At 39.1% G+C, this 14,151-nt stretch overlaps 1 protein-coding gene across 1 annotated transcript in view; it reads left to right on the forward strand.

Moving 5' to 3' along the window:
• Positions 1 to 14,151, forward strand: part of WDFY4 (WDFY family member 4) — a 129,541-nt gene that overhangs the window by 33,812 nt on the left and 81,578 nt on the right. Inside the window, exons 19-31 of the mRNA XM_032191041.1 lie at positions 324 to 508; positions 2,473 to 2,704; positions 4,445 to 4,596; positions 5,150 to 5,261; positions 5,383 to 5,573; positions 6,634 to 6,786; positions 7,684 to 7,757; positions 8,626 to 8,787; positions 10,497 to 10,588; positions 11,630 to 11,729; positions 12,488 to 12,693; positions 13,227 to 13,396; positions 13,954 to 14,079. Of these exons, the coding sequence (XP_032046932.1) occupies positions 324 to 508; positions 2,473 to 2,704; positions 4,445 to 4,596; positions 5,150 to 5,261; positions 5,383 to 5,573; positions 6,634 to 6,786; positions 7,684 to 7,757; positions 8,626 to 8,787; positions 10,497 to 10,588; positions 11,630 to 11,729; positions 12,488 to 12,693; positions 13,227 to 13,396; positions 13,954 to 14,079 (1,955 nt within the window). The remainder of the gene's footprint in view (positions 1 to 323; positions 509 to 2,472; positions 2,705 to 4,444; positions 4,597 to 5,149; positions 5,262 to 5,382; positions 5,574 to 6,633; positions 6,787 to 7,683; positions 7,758 to 8,625; positions 8,788 to 10,496; positions 10,589 to 11,629; positions 11,730 to 12,487; positions 12,694 to 13,226; positions 13,397 to 13,953; positions 14,080 to 14,151) is intronic.

The following is a 14,151-nucleotide window of genomic DNA, read 5'->3' on the forward strand; positions in this document are numbered from 1 at the left end:
TGGATTTTTTTTCATTAACAAGTTTTATCTTTTTATAAATACCTCGAACATTAATGAGCTTTCTGTCTCTTTGGTTTTCTTTTGAACTCCTTTTGCATTTGTTATTCATGGTCATATTTCAGTTTAACTTTGCTGTAGGCATTGAGAATTATCTTGTAGTCTGCGATATACGATAAAACTCATAGACATTCTAGGAAAACTTTTGAACATCAGTTATATGGTTGTGCAAAGCTGTGGGGACTGGACTTGAGGAATCAGCTAGTTCCTGCCTGTTCTGTGTGGCAGTAAGTACTGTTGACTGTCCCCTGTTTTTGTTGTTACAGATATCATGGAACCTGAGGGTGAGGTCCTAAATCCTTCCCTGTTTCCAGGGGAAGTCCAGTTTGGCTGTGGCAAGCTGCTGGTCACTGGCCAGTGGCATCACCTCACAGTGACAGTTGCTAAGGAAGCAAAGAAGAGCTGCATTGTGTCAGCGTATATAAACAGTCAGACACTTGGCTCCGCAAAGGTAAGGGCTCTTTGCATAGAACATGTGTCTGAAAGCTGAGCGTTTGTCTGTCAGTGCTTTACACTTTGGAATCCCTGTACACATACCATGTCTTCTCAGTGTAATCACAATAGACTCAAAGCATGGTGATTTGCTTCCTAAAGAAGTATCACTCTGCAGTGTGCTGGAGTGGAAGCAGAAACACAAACAAATGATGAATAGTTGTGCTCAGAAGTGTATCAGTGTATACTGATGCTTTGAATTATTTTTTTCTTTGTTCTTTCTCACCCACCAATAAGCAGATAACCACTCAAAATTGCCCAGTTACACTCAGTTTGAGAGTGGTGTTTACCTAGTTTACGGGTGACTAAGGGTTATGTTAATGAAATGCAGTTGTACCTTTCTTGCTATCTTCTCTCTACATAGAAGTAGAATCACAGTTATCACATAGAAAACTGAAGATTTTTCTGGTTGCACAAGACATCATGGTATATATACAAATACAATATACAATACAAAATACACCTGAAGGGTTTAGAATCTAAAGGATAAATGAGAAGAACCTTTAGTTTATGTTGTCATCATGCTTCTGGTTTTGAAGCTAATCTCAAATAATTACTGAGATTTGATTTATGGATTTTGAATGCTGGAGCCTGGCAGTGTTATAAATGTAGCCTGTTTTTTTTTCGCAGCTCTAGTTGGTGTGGGTTGTTTTTTTGTTTTGTTTTTAAATAGATACCTTTTATTAATTGTAGCTTGTAACCTTGGTCTCTTCCTTCCAGTTCCCATATTTCAAGTCATTCTCGACATATGCAAAGCTCACTTGTGTGTTTTATACTTCCCTTGTAAAAGCAACCTGTTTAATTCCAAATATTCTCTTTCCCATACTTGAGAAAAATGATCTGTCTTCTAAATGTCTTTTGGGACCTATATCCATTTCAAGAATGAAAATTTAATTTAATTTGCCTTCCTTCAAATGAGACTGAAAGTCATCAATAAAACTAGGCTTCAGCATTGCAATTGATTAAAGAATTCACAGCAAATGTGTTTAACATAAAGAGAAACAAACAGCTCATAATAAATTTAAAAAAATGCATTTAGTAAATAGAAGATGGTCCCTGTTCTGGGGTCTCTGACATGATTCACACCTTAACATCTACAGCAAAGAAAAGATTGTATAAGAAATCAGAATTACACAAAGGTTGTTAAAAATATCAAAAGCTACTTGAGTTGAAGAGGCTAGGGAGTGGGTGAGTATACTATGTTGTACCAGAGCTAATATTTTTTCACTCCAGTATCAAGTCCTGCCTCCTGACACTGACCAGCCCTGTCTCCTACATCTCAGCTGTGAGAGAGTGGCAAATACTAGCAGTCTCTCATCCTAACAGCAAGTTGTTAAAGACTGGGCTAAACACTGAATTTCTATATAGTTCCTTTTCAAAATAAAATAAAATAAAATAAATCTAGCTACTTCCTACAACTGCTGTTTGCATTAAACAAAATAATAGACTCAGTTGAGGAGACTGAATCTTATTTTGATACAAATAATAAATGGTCCTACTTCCTAGACTACTTAACTTTCACTGAAGCAAATTGAAACTCTTGGACACTACACTCTTCACAAACTGTTTATTCTCAGAGTGGCTAATTTTCCTGTGTTGAAAGTCAGTCTGAGTCACTAAGTTAAGAACAGGAAAAATAGGTCTGGGGTCAAGATAAAGTTTTTTGTTGACAACACTGGAAATGATTTTGACTCTGTTCTTTAATCAAAAGACGTAGCTTTTACCTTTCCAAAATGCTTATGTTTGTTATACTTCTGAAAGTCCAAATTCTAAACAGTAGATGGTGATAATCATGTTACACAGCTGTGTGACATGAACAAGCTTCTTGGAAGGAAGAGGAGGCAGGCAGTACCTTCTAGGGAAAAAGACTTAAGGAAGTCTGAGTGTATTGAATTCTCTTGGTGAATTCTTCCTCTGCTGCAGATGCGGTATCTCCAGCCCTTACCAGGTAGTTATATTTCCATGGAACCCTCCTCTTTTATTGATGTCTATGGGTACATAGCTACTCCTCGAGTTTGGAAACAGAAGTCCTCCTTGACCTGGCGCCTCGGCCCCTCATACTTGTTTGAAGAAGCCATTTCCGTGGAAACCATGGAGGTGATTAATAAGCTTGGCCCACGATATTGCAGCAATTTCCAAGCAGTACAGCTTCAAGGTATGCAATAATTCTTTTCCGGCATTTTTTTTTTTTCATGGCAATGTCCTTTGGATTTTTTGTAGCCTGTCATTAGAATTACGGCTATGCCTGAAGCTCTCTCTAAAAGTCCAGAACTCTGTGTTAATAGGTGTTGTACAAGATTGTAGGAAGATACCATAAGGGTCTTGTAACATACCGTAAATAGGGCAGGAAAAGAAAGAGGAAGAATCAAGAACCATTTTAACCCTGATTTTTAAAGCTGGAAAATAAAAAGGGATAACGTCTTGAAATGCAAGATTGCAGTTTCTGTTGGACCAATATTAAAAGGACAGCTTTGTAACTGAGACATTACGAGACAGGACAGAAAAAGAAGCATCTGCTTTCATTGCAAATGCCTGCAGAGTAAAGGAGGGGAGAGAGAGAGGAATAAGTTACATTCTGTTTAATGAAGAGGCTTTTTAACTAAAGCATATTGTTATCTTCAATTATTAAACAGGCAGACAAAACATTTCACTTATTGATTACTGTTCAACAAGTAGCGTATTCACCTCTAGACTAGAAATCAGGGGTGAAATGGGATGGTCTCTTGTTTGACAAGAACAGAATAATCTCACCTGGTGAAGCTCTAGCCTAAAACAAAGTGAAAAGACTGTCTGAGAGTCCTCCTTCAGGATGACATCTGTACAATAAAAAATAAATAAATAAATAGTGTCCAAGTCAGTTATCCGGGGGGGTGGGGTTGAAAGAAAAATTACATGACAAATATATCCCTAAAATAATAAAAATACTGATAGAAGTCAGATGGGTTTGATTTTTGAAGTGTTGAGTCTTCATAAAGTGCGTGGTACTTGTTCTCTGCACACTGGTCTTCCTGGATGACTTCAGTACTAAACATGGATTGTGGCCATCTGATTGCAGCAATGCCCTGGAAGTCACAAGTCACTATATAAGGTATAATCGGATCTTTGTGAAATGAGGAGAGTGCAGTGAGCCTCTTTGTGAGGGAGAGAGGTAGGAATGAGGCAGTGTCTAGTGTCTCTCTATTCCGTCAAAACACCTGAATAAACTTTTCAAATGGAAATTTCGAGTTAAAAGAGTTTTGGCACAAAACCTCCAAATACCATGATAATTGTTTGCCTTTAAGGGCTGTCTCAAGCATTAGTAAATGGTTTCAGAGATCAACCGTTTTTCCATTTTATGAAATTATCAAATACAAGATTTGTATTTGTGTACAAGGCACAAGTTATTTTTCAAAGTGCAAGCAGGAATAAAAATTTCTTTAAAGAAAAACGTGATAATTTCATACAATTGTTAAGCTGCTAAACTTAGTACATTTTAGAAACTTCCCACATGTTACCAGTTAGCAGGTCTGAACTTTTTCCTCTCTCCTTTTTTCTTTGACATGAAGCCTAGCTCCTAGTAACACTGAGAAAGTTCACAGTAACATGGAAGGCCTCTGAAATGTTTTCTCTGTCCAGACTGTTTGTATTTTCCGGACAGAGAAAGTTTTATTCTGGACTTCTGAGCTTCAAGAGATACTGGGAGAACATGTAGGATCTACACAAAGCAGACACGAGAAGAGACAAGCCAAGCACATCTTCTGGTGCTTGTGCTGGCAGGCTGCCACGGGCTGTGTTGCAGAGTCAGGGATTTTTCTGATTCTAGTTAAGTCCTCCAGTTATTTTTCAGCTGCTTTTCTTCTGTCTTACATGCTGAGTTTGCAAAGTTGCTTCAGAGGTTTATAGTCTCTTGTTTTAGGTGAGGACCAGTACAGTGAGCATAATCCTACACTGCTGGTGGCAGAAGAGAAGATTTGTTTTGGAATCAATGCTATGTGCTCATCTTTCACTACAATTCAAGATATAAAGAGCTCCTACAATGAAGTGGATGGCCGGCTGGTTGCCAAAGAGGTCACACATGCTCCTTATTTGTCTTTAACATAATTTCTCTTGTTTCTCATTGGTTTCCCTCAGCACAGTTTGTGACTTTTTCTTATTTTCATACCTTCGGTGATATTTTTTGAGTTTCTCTTCCCATTCCTTAAGTCTACTCTAGTCATGGTTTTAGTTTTCATTTGCAGAGAGTAATAGATTGGATAGCATGAACACAATGCTGAAAGCCTTTTTTGAAACAGCAACAGATGTCGTAGTTTTGAGGTCTAAGGATAACTGATTTCCTTAAAGCCTTCACAGTGACCTTTCAGGTGTTATCATTGCTTTCTTGCCAGTGCCAGGCCTGCTTTTGACATGACAAAATGATGAATTGGGATATTTTAGGTGGGTCAATGTTTGCCTGAACAACCAACTTGGAAGAAAAATATTGGTTTTCATATGCAGAGCTCTTTTTTCATATTCTAAAATTTTCATATTCTAGAAGTAAAAAAGAATTAGAGCTTCTGCTCATTACTTTTTGTCTTCACAGTACTTCCACTGTTTTTCCTAGAATGTCTCTGATCTGTTTTAGATTGGGATTAATTCTCGGGACAGTTCAACTCCAATATTCCTGGCTAAAAATATTGCTGGACACCTCTCAGGTTCCTCACGGACTATTGGATCAGTTGCTGTGGGCCAACATGGTAAATGCACAATGCTTTAATGTTTCATGTATTATTTTATTTTAAGAGTTGGGCCTATCTCTGTGTTATAATAGATGTAGTCTGTATAACTTCTTGACAGAATAATATTGCAATTTCCTAGGGGTAAGAGTGTTCAAGTCCTCTCCAGCAGCTACTAGCCTGAACTTCATTGGAGGCCCTTCCATTCTCCTGGGTCTCATTGCCATGGCCCGTGATGATCACACAATGTATGCAGCTGTAAAAGTCCTGAACTCCATCCTGAACAGTAGCCCAATGAGTGAAAAATTGATGAGGCATATGGGTGGATACCAGGTAGGTACCCTTTTTGTTCATTTTGGGTATCGTCTTTCATTTAGGGGGACCTTATCCTAAAACCTGTTAATGGCAACGAACCAAGAATATCCTGGCTATCAGCCCCTATGATTGGAACTTTGTAAGTTATGGGATTGATGAGAGGGAAATATGGAACAGTGTTCTAAATCCTGTGCTTACAATTTCTGGAAACCTCTATAACAATGTGTCTGCTGATGGGAAGGTGAGGACAGATGTATCTTCATCAGATGTGATCTAATAATGGAAGGTGTCATGCTCCTAATGCTATTGTTGGTAAAGTCAGTGCAGCAAATCTGTGAGTTCAGCTTTTGCCACCACACTTTATCCCTCCCACAAGAGACCACTTCTCAGGCAGGTCTGCTTCTTCCCTTTGGCTCATCCAACCTAGGATTTTACAGGCTTTACAGACTGCATAGTGTAGGTCTGACAGTGAATTCCTATGGCTCAATCTTCACTGTGTATTAGGAATTGTGCTGAGATAAATAAGTGCTGTCTGCATTTCAAACGAGATTGATTAGGTCTGTCCTAAATTCATCTTTCAAACCTGAAAGCTGTGCAGACTAAAGACTTTGGTTGTCTCGGGGCTTTGATAGAACCAGGGCAAGTTAAAGCACTGTATGCATAATGCTGGCTGGGTTAAGGTTGAAGTGTGAAGTTTCAGTTCAATATCATTTACTTTATGCTGTGTCGGCTAAGCAGAGTCATATGGAACAGAGAGAGTTTCAAGCAAGAGACTGTTAACATTAGAGCTTCATTAATGATTAATTCTAAAGTTTCCATGTTCCCAATTTGTGAATTGCTTATAATTGTTCATAGATTGATCCTGATTCCTATGAATATATTTATCTTAAGTACTACTTGCCCAAATACTGACTGAGCCTCCTCTTCTCCAGACTAAACAATCCCAGTTCCCTCAGCTGCTCCTCATAAGACTTGTGTTCCAGGCCCTTCACCAGCTTTGTAGCCCTTCTCTGGACACATTTAAAAACAGTACTACAGATTTATACTCAGCAAATACTTGTCTATTTTTTTTTTTCAGTTGCTAGCATACCTATTGAAGAGGAAAACACAGCTGTTAAACAACAGGATTTTACAGTTAATGTTCTCCCTAGTGGGCACAGCTGAACTTGGTTTTGAGTCTTCAGTCATCAAGAATTATAGTGCATTCCAGTATATTCTCTGCAACTTCGAGGTAAAACTGTGTGTTTGACTGTATTAAAGATGTTTTTATAGTATGGGGTTTGTTCCTAGCACCTCCTGATTCCAATATTTGGGATGGGGTTGTGTGTGATATTCTGCTGCATGGCTCACTCACATGGTGAGGTGCAGGGTCCTGGAATGGCTGCTGCTCTGGCACTGTGGCTCTGTGTGCCCTGGTCCAGGTTCTGAAGTGTTTCTACAGAGCCTGAGGGCCTGCTCCTCACAGGGTTAGCTCAGGAGCAGAAATTCTTCACACAGGCAGGGATTTCCCAGTGCCTGACTGGAGATAGCTTGCCTTGGTGAGAAATAGTCTGTGGCTCTGAGCTTCTCCTTACCTGTTGTATCCCTGCAGTGGGATCAGACACTGTTCCCCTCCACCTTTCTTTTTTCTCCCTCCAAGCAATATCTATATGGCACAAAATGGCTGGGATTTTTTGGGTCTGGAATAAAATCTCCCTTACTTGGGGGTATGTGAGAACTTTCTTCAAATGTGGCCTGGTTTTAGCTCTATATCCTGTGATACTCCTGCTTTCCTATAAACGAATTGTGAGCCCTGCAAGTGGATGTACTTAGGCATCTTTTCCTTCTTTCTTTGCCTCCAAAAATGTACTTGCTGCTCTGTTGTGTTCCCCTTTCCAAAACTGCAGAAACCATCAATACAATATTGTGAATATTATTTGTAGTTTTCTTTACAGTGCACTCTTGCAGTATAATTTAATTCTTTTGTATTTACAAAAAAACTAGAATTCTGTAGATTGTCATTCAGATGTGACTATGATAGTTTATGATGTTATCCCATCTGAACTATTTGTTACTTGTTCTCTGCCACAGGTTACTGTACCCTCAGCTCACCAGAGCAGTAAAATTTCTGCTTTCCTTTGTCTTTCAGCTTTGGATGAAAGCACCAGAGAACCTTGACCTTGTTCTTTTTTCACATCTTGCAGAGATCTTGCAGTCCTCCAGGTACGCAGCTATCATCTAAATCAAAAGCATGTGGCTGTGACTGTGAGGTGTATGTGGAGGGCACAATCCTAGTTGTAATCAGTGGACCAAAGGAGTGAATGATTCTTCTGTACTACTCTTAAATTTCAAGGCTGGAGTTAGTGATTTGATCAGCCTCTGAAATTACTGTGGGACCAGACTAGGAAAAGCTATTTGGTGACCTGGTTCATATGGAACCTCTGATGTACAAAGAAAGTTAAAATATATGCGGGGGAGATAAAGCTGAATGTTTGAATAGAGCATGGAATTAACTTCCTCTGTTTGTTTGTTTAAAGCCAGAATACAACCAGGAGTTGTTTTGTTTTTGTTTTTGTTTTTTTTTTTTTTGTTTGTTTTTTTTTTTTGTTTGTTTGTTTTTTTGTTTTTTTTAGAATAGCATACTGGTTCTACTGGAGTTAAATGCATCTGAAGAGATGTAGCAAGGCATAGGGGCTGAATAGAACAGGTTGCTAAATTCCTTCATTTTGGCACCAGAAAGATCTCTGCAGAGCTGTCTGATGTCCCTTGCTGTGTTTTACAAGAATAGTGTTTATTACTACCAACTCACTCCTTGAAAAGTCAATAATGTTGTTTTCTTTGAACTCACTGAAATGCAGTGGTTTCCGGGGCAGAGGGCAGTTGCAAAGGGTGGAAAACACACAAAGAAGTCTTCAGATCTCCATCACTGACACATATTCAATTTGCGTGACAGCATTTGATCAGTTCCCAAAGCAACATCAGAAGCCAAAGGTGCAAAGTATCAGTGCAACTTGAGAAACCTTTTAGCTGAAACCTAGCAAGTTTTGTACTTTCCAGTAAAAGCTTTTAAAAGTCTCTGTTCTTTTAACAGAGATGGGTGTCACAATGCTGAAGTTGCCTACCAGGTGCAAATGGTGCCCAAGCTCATTTTCCTCTTCAATGATCCTGAAATCAGCAACTCCAGGATCACTGTGGCCTGCGCTATTCTCTCCCACCAGTTGCAAGGACACTTTAACACAAGGGATGTTCTCAGGTAACATTCAAGTCTGTAGCTTTTTCTCAGTTTGCAGATGAGCTTCTCCTGTTCTCCTGAGCTTCTCTCACCTTATCTTTGATAGGAGCCCCAAATCTCTATCAACTCCAAAGTCCCCGGTAATTAATGACTTTCATGCCTTCAAAATAGAGTTCACTCCTAGCTTATATTTGTGTGTGAGGATCCTCACAGGTTGGGTGACAACCCTTACAGTGATGGCACAAATAGCCCCAATGCTATAACTGGGACTGCACAATCTGTACTTAATATTTGTTCTTGCTGAAGTCTGTCCCTGAAGTATTGCAGCATGGCCCTAGATGACTATGTACCTAATCTCATTGTCTTGGCCTATATCCCAGTAACTTTATTTTTTGTTTTTGGATTTGTATCAGTTAAACATGCAATAGTCAGGATTTCATCGAGTGTTTTAATACTTGTTTACTTTCCACAGAATGTAAACAATGCTCCAGTTTATATCCCCAGTCCAGCTGCATCAGCCTATAGCCTATGAACTGAGGAAGGTCCACACAGTGTTCCACAGCCACTCAGCTCAAAGTAAATGCACTGCCCAGATGACAGCTGCTTTATAGCTCTGTCTTTGGTCAAATGAAATGTAGAGACAAGCATCTCCAGTAGCTACTGTGGAGTAAAGTAACATGAACTGACTGCTAGCCAGCTTCTTTGTGAAACTGTATGCATATTCCTACCCTCAGCTGTATGAGTTAGCCTTTTCTTTTTTTCAGAGGTATGAGTAATGGATTTAGTATATCAAACTGGTCTTGTGGTAAGGAGTGTACATGAGCATTTTTCTTAAAATCTCATGAATGGTTATTCCTTGGTAATTTTGGTTGGTTGTCAGGCCCAATGGTGCTGAGTAAGTGAATAGAGATGTGTCACCATCCTCCAAGCTCCTGGAGAACACAGAATAATAGAATCATCAAGGTTGGAAAAGACCTTCAAGATCAACTGGTCCAACCTCCACCCTACTACCAATGTCACCCACTAAACCATGACAGACTATAGCAGGCCCTCACCAGCACTGAAAGGTGCTGGGGTTTCTATTGGTCCCAGATTTTGGACACATCTATTGGAGATTGCTGTGTGGACCAGTCCTACAGAACAAGTGGTATTCTGTTCCTTAAGAAATGCCCTTCTTGTGGGCAGGAGGCTAAGTATGCACTTGCGCTAAGTGTGTATCTCACATTTACCTGTAGAACCAAGTAATGTGTTAAAGCAAATTAGAGGTGAAAAGTATTTGCCAGTCCTCCTCCCTGAGTAGCTGCTGAGGTTTCTCTACTTTCCACTGTGTGCTTGGAAACCAAGTGATGATGATGGTGATATCTAAATGCTACAAATTCAGAATCTGTTCCCGCACCCAGCTTTGTCTAAATAGTACTTTACTCAGTTTTGCTGTCTACAGGGTAAAAGACATTTAAAATTAGAAGACAGATAAACAGAAAAACTCTTCCATAGTAGAATAGATGTTACTTACATTTATAGGTATCTTTTTCTTCTTTGTTTTATATCCTCTTTATAGTTTATAATCTTTTTCATTCCTATTTCAAGCCTATTTCTGCAGCCACTAGAATTTCAAGCAGTCATCATTAATAGACATTGTTACTTACTGTTGAGATGTATAGGTAACCTCAAATTAATTAAGTGAATGTCTTTCATTCTGTTGACCAAAACTGGTTCCTTCTCTCTGGAAGGGTTGCTTTGTTCCTTGTATACACTTTGAAACCCTCTTCTGTGGATGAAAATCAGCTCTGCCCGGAAAGTGTGGCTGAGATGCCCAATGAAGGTGAGGAACTGCCTTTGGTGTGTGTATTCTCATGGATGGCTAGGTGCATCTCCTCTTCCCCAGGGCACAGTGAACCCTAAATGAAATATAGTTCTTCCGCCTTTAGTGGTGGGAAGAGACACAATTCAAATGACTGTTTGGCCAGGGATAAGCTGCATTGAGGCAACCTGAAATTGTGAGGAATACTTAAATTGCTACAAAGTCCTGATGTGAAGAATACTGGAGTGGTAGTTGCTATCTATAATCAGGAAGGCCTGGTCTACAGCACAATCTTCCTCCTGCTAAGGGAGTTCTGCTTTTGTCCTCTCTGCTTAGCCAGCAGTGTTTCAACTACTGTGTCTAGAACCTACGCACAATGTTGGATTTCACAAATACACACTGAGATGAAGGCCAATTAAATTGAAATCGCCTCCAAAACCAGTACACCATGATGTTAGGAGGAATACATTTTCATTTGGCATCCTGGATTTTCTAAGAATGCTTTGCTGCACCTTGTAGTTGTAGCAAACAATTACGTGGAGCTCTGGACCTTCTAAAAAAAATCCATCCCTTATGTCTGTTTTAAGTGTGTGGAGGGGAAGAGCTTCCAGTCAGCTGGCTCTTTCATTCTCTGTGATCATTCAGTTTAGACTGTATTGGTTATTGTACCTCCAAACAATATATTAAGGAGACACTAATAACTGTGGTTTGTACCTATAAACATCACAACTAGGAAATGCATGTCATTGCCTATTTGCATTTCCCTCTCTAGTTAACCTTAGTTAACCTGAGATTGCTTGATGTGGATTATTATTCAACATGAAGTCTGGTTGAGTTTTGAGAAGCTCTAAAGACAGGACTTTTACAATTTAAGCACTGATTGTTTCTGATTTTGTAGGAATTCTTAAGACTAAAAGCTGATGTTTGCATCCTTTTACTCTGCATAACACTGCTATAAGTACTTCCATTGGGCTAATCTGGTATAAACAAGGTTGTTCTTCAAAGCAATGGAACATGTGTTTTGTCTCTTCATTGCTCTTTATTACTTTCTGATATTTGTAGCCTTAAGCCAAACATCTGGGAAGACAATCTGGCTTCGAAACCAGTTACTGAAGATGCTGTTAGATGTAATCTGCTCAGACAAAACTCATCTGTCCTCTGAGTAAGTAGAAACAATTTAGGAAGGCAGGAGTAAGTGACTCATTCTTCTAGGCTTTCTCTTTCATGGTGTGTGATAATGAATAAACACAACGATAATATCTGCATGTCAATAAAATGGTAAGTAAGAGCAGACTAGATTCAGAATTATGTCTTGGCAGTGATTTATCTGGGATTCAGTGATCTCCACTTTGAAAAATGTTGAGTGTTTTCAGAAAATGATCTCAAAGAAGGAACTTGGAGATACTGTTTCTTCTTCAATTGCAAGGGTTGAAAAATCACAGCTGTTAGTGAATATAACTTGGTATTACTTGTGTCCCTGTATCACAGTCATAAGCACACAGTTATAGTTCTACCTTGTGTAACTAAAAGGCAGAGTTCATGTTGCTGGATGCTGTAACTACACTTCTATCTGTTAAAGTATCTTTGACTTCAAAATTTAAACTTGAATTCTGAATGTTCTAGGTTGAAAGACCTACTCTGTGATGTATTGTTTACCAGTTACTGACACGCACTCTCAGAGGGAACCTCATGTTAATGAGCTTTTTTTATAATGTAAGGTTGGATATAGTGGGAATGAAGTGGCTTGAGCTGTGTATGTCATTAAATCTTCATGATTCTGTGTCATGGTAAAACCTTAATCAGAATTTTTCCAGAGAAGCTTGAGCTTCTGAATCACCTAGAGATAATTTTAAATAAAATCTCCTCACTGACTTTTCCTATGTTTCCTTTCATATTCTTTTATTTCCCTCTCTTTTCCAGGGCACAACAAGAGACATTTTTGGCGCTGGGGTCAGACTGGTTTCTACTGTTCACACAGAGCTACCTGCACTCTAGCACAGTTGTGCTAGGGATGAAACTACTTCTGTGCTTCCTCCATAATCGTTCACTGCTAAACAAATTCAAGGAAGGGATTGTGGCTGGGCGCTGGCTGGAAAACAGCTCTACAGGGTTGAATATTCTAATGGGTATGTGTTGGTTTAATGCTCCTGATACAATCCCTTAATCAAGCTCAGTGGATGAATTTCCACTAATCTCAATAGACCAAGTTTTAGTATTGCTTTCTAGGGCAAGCTTGTCTTGGTACTTAAGGTTTTCTGTGCTGAAAGGTAGAAAGCACTGCTGCTTCATTAAACTGTAGTTGGCATCTCTGGTTAGAAGTTGCAGGGAGGTGGACCTTCCTCCCTGCTAGTTCATAAGCATATGAGAAGTTTAGATGTCAGCTTGTACAGTGAGCGCTTCTTTTTCTTTAAGACTTGGTCAGTTTGCATTTTGATAACTAGACCTGTGGTTATGAGAGAGGGAAGAGAAGAGAGGAAAATTCTGGGAGAATCTCCTGTTTGAAGTTTTGTGAAGTGTTAATATTGCAGTCTAGAAGAATCCTGAGTGGCCTGGTACCACAGATAAAGGAGGATGAAATTGGGTCAGTAGTCCTTCTTCCAATATGACGTTCATTTTTAGAGACTTTCTCAGAATGTTTTCATTTTATTTTCTTTTACAGATAATTTAAAAACTCATCCTCCAGTAACTGACAATGGCCCCTTCTTGATTTTTGGATTTTCTGTGTTGCAAAAATGTCTGACTGATCATGTCCACATCCCTGAGATCTACTTGCTAGTGGCAAGGCTCTTTCTGGCAACTCCACACAGTGAACCACCTGAAACAGCCAAGGTAAGAAAAACAGTGGACAAGCATGAAGCTGCAATTACTTTATTAATTTGTTATTTTCTGGTATTTTCTATAGGAGGATTCCCAGGCAATCTAACTGTACTTAGTTTTTGGGATAGATAAAATTAGCCATCCACACTTAAAAGATGAAAATTTGTGTTCTGAGCAAATTTGTTCATATAGGTCTTTAGTACCATTTAACTATTGCATGTTAGAATCTAATTACAATTAGTTTTTCTGTCTGTTTTTATGTTGTCAGGACTCATTAAAATCTCAGAATTAGTGGATTTGTGTATTTTTCCATGGTGCCATGAGAAGCCATAAGGCTTTTTTTCCCTCAGGAGTAACAAAGATATCTTTCTGAAGAGGACAATCCATTAATGTTATTCTGGATAAACACATTTAATAGGAGAGGGAGGAGCAGGTGGAGGTGAAAATGTTGTGGTGTTTTTTTTTTTTTTTGTTTGTTTGTTTTTTTCCTAATGTGGAAGAGCAAGCATTGTTCTTGATGTAGCATAAATAATTACAATCTCTTCTTGAAATGTATCTTCCTGTTGTAGGGAGATCTTGACTCTATGTTGCAGTGGCTCTTGCAACACCACATTACAGAGAATGTCCTCAAAACTGGATTGTGTGCAGAGGCAGCTGCTTTACTGTTGGAAATGGTTAGAGTCACTGTGGACAAGGTAAGCATTTTATATCAAGGACAGTGCAACGTGAGTGGCACTACCTGATGGACATGGCAATCTTCACCTGTA

Source organism: Aythya fuligula, chromosome 7, assembly GCF_009819795.1.
Source record: "Aythya fuligula isolate bAytFul2 chromosome 7, bAytFul2.pri, whole genome shotgun sequence".
Lineage (NCBI taxonomy): Eukaryota > Metazoa > Chordata > Aves > Anseriformes > Anatidae > Aythya > Aythya fuligula.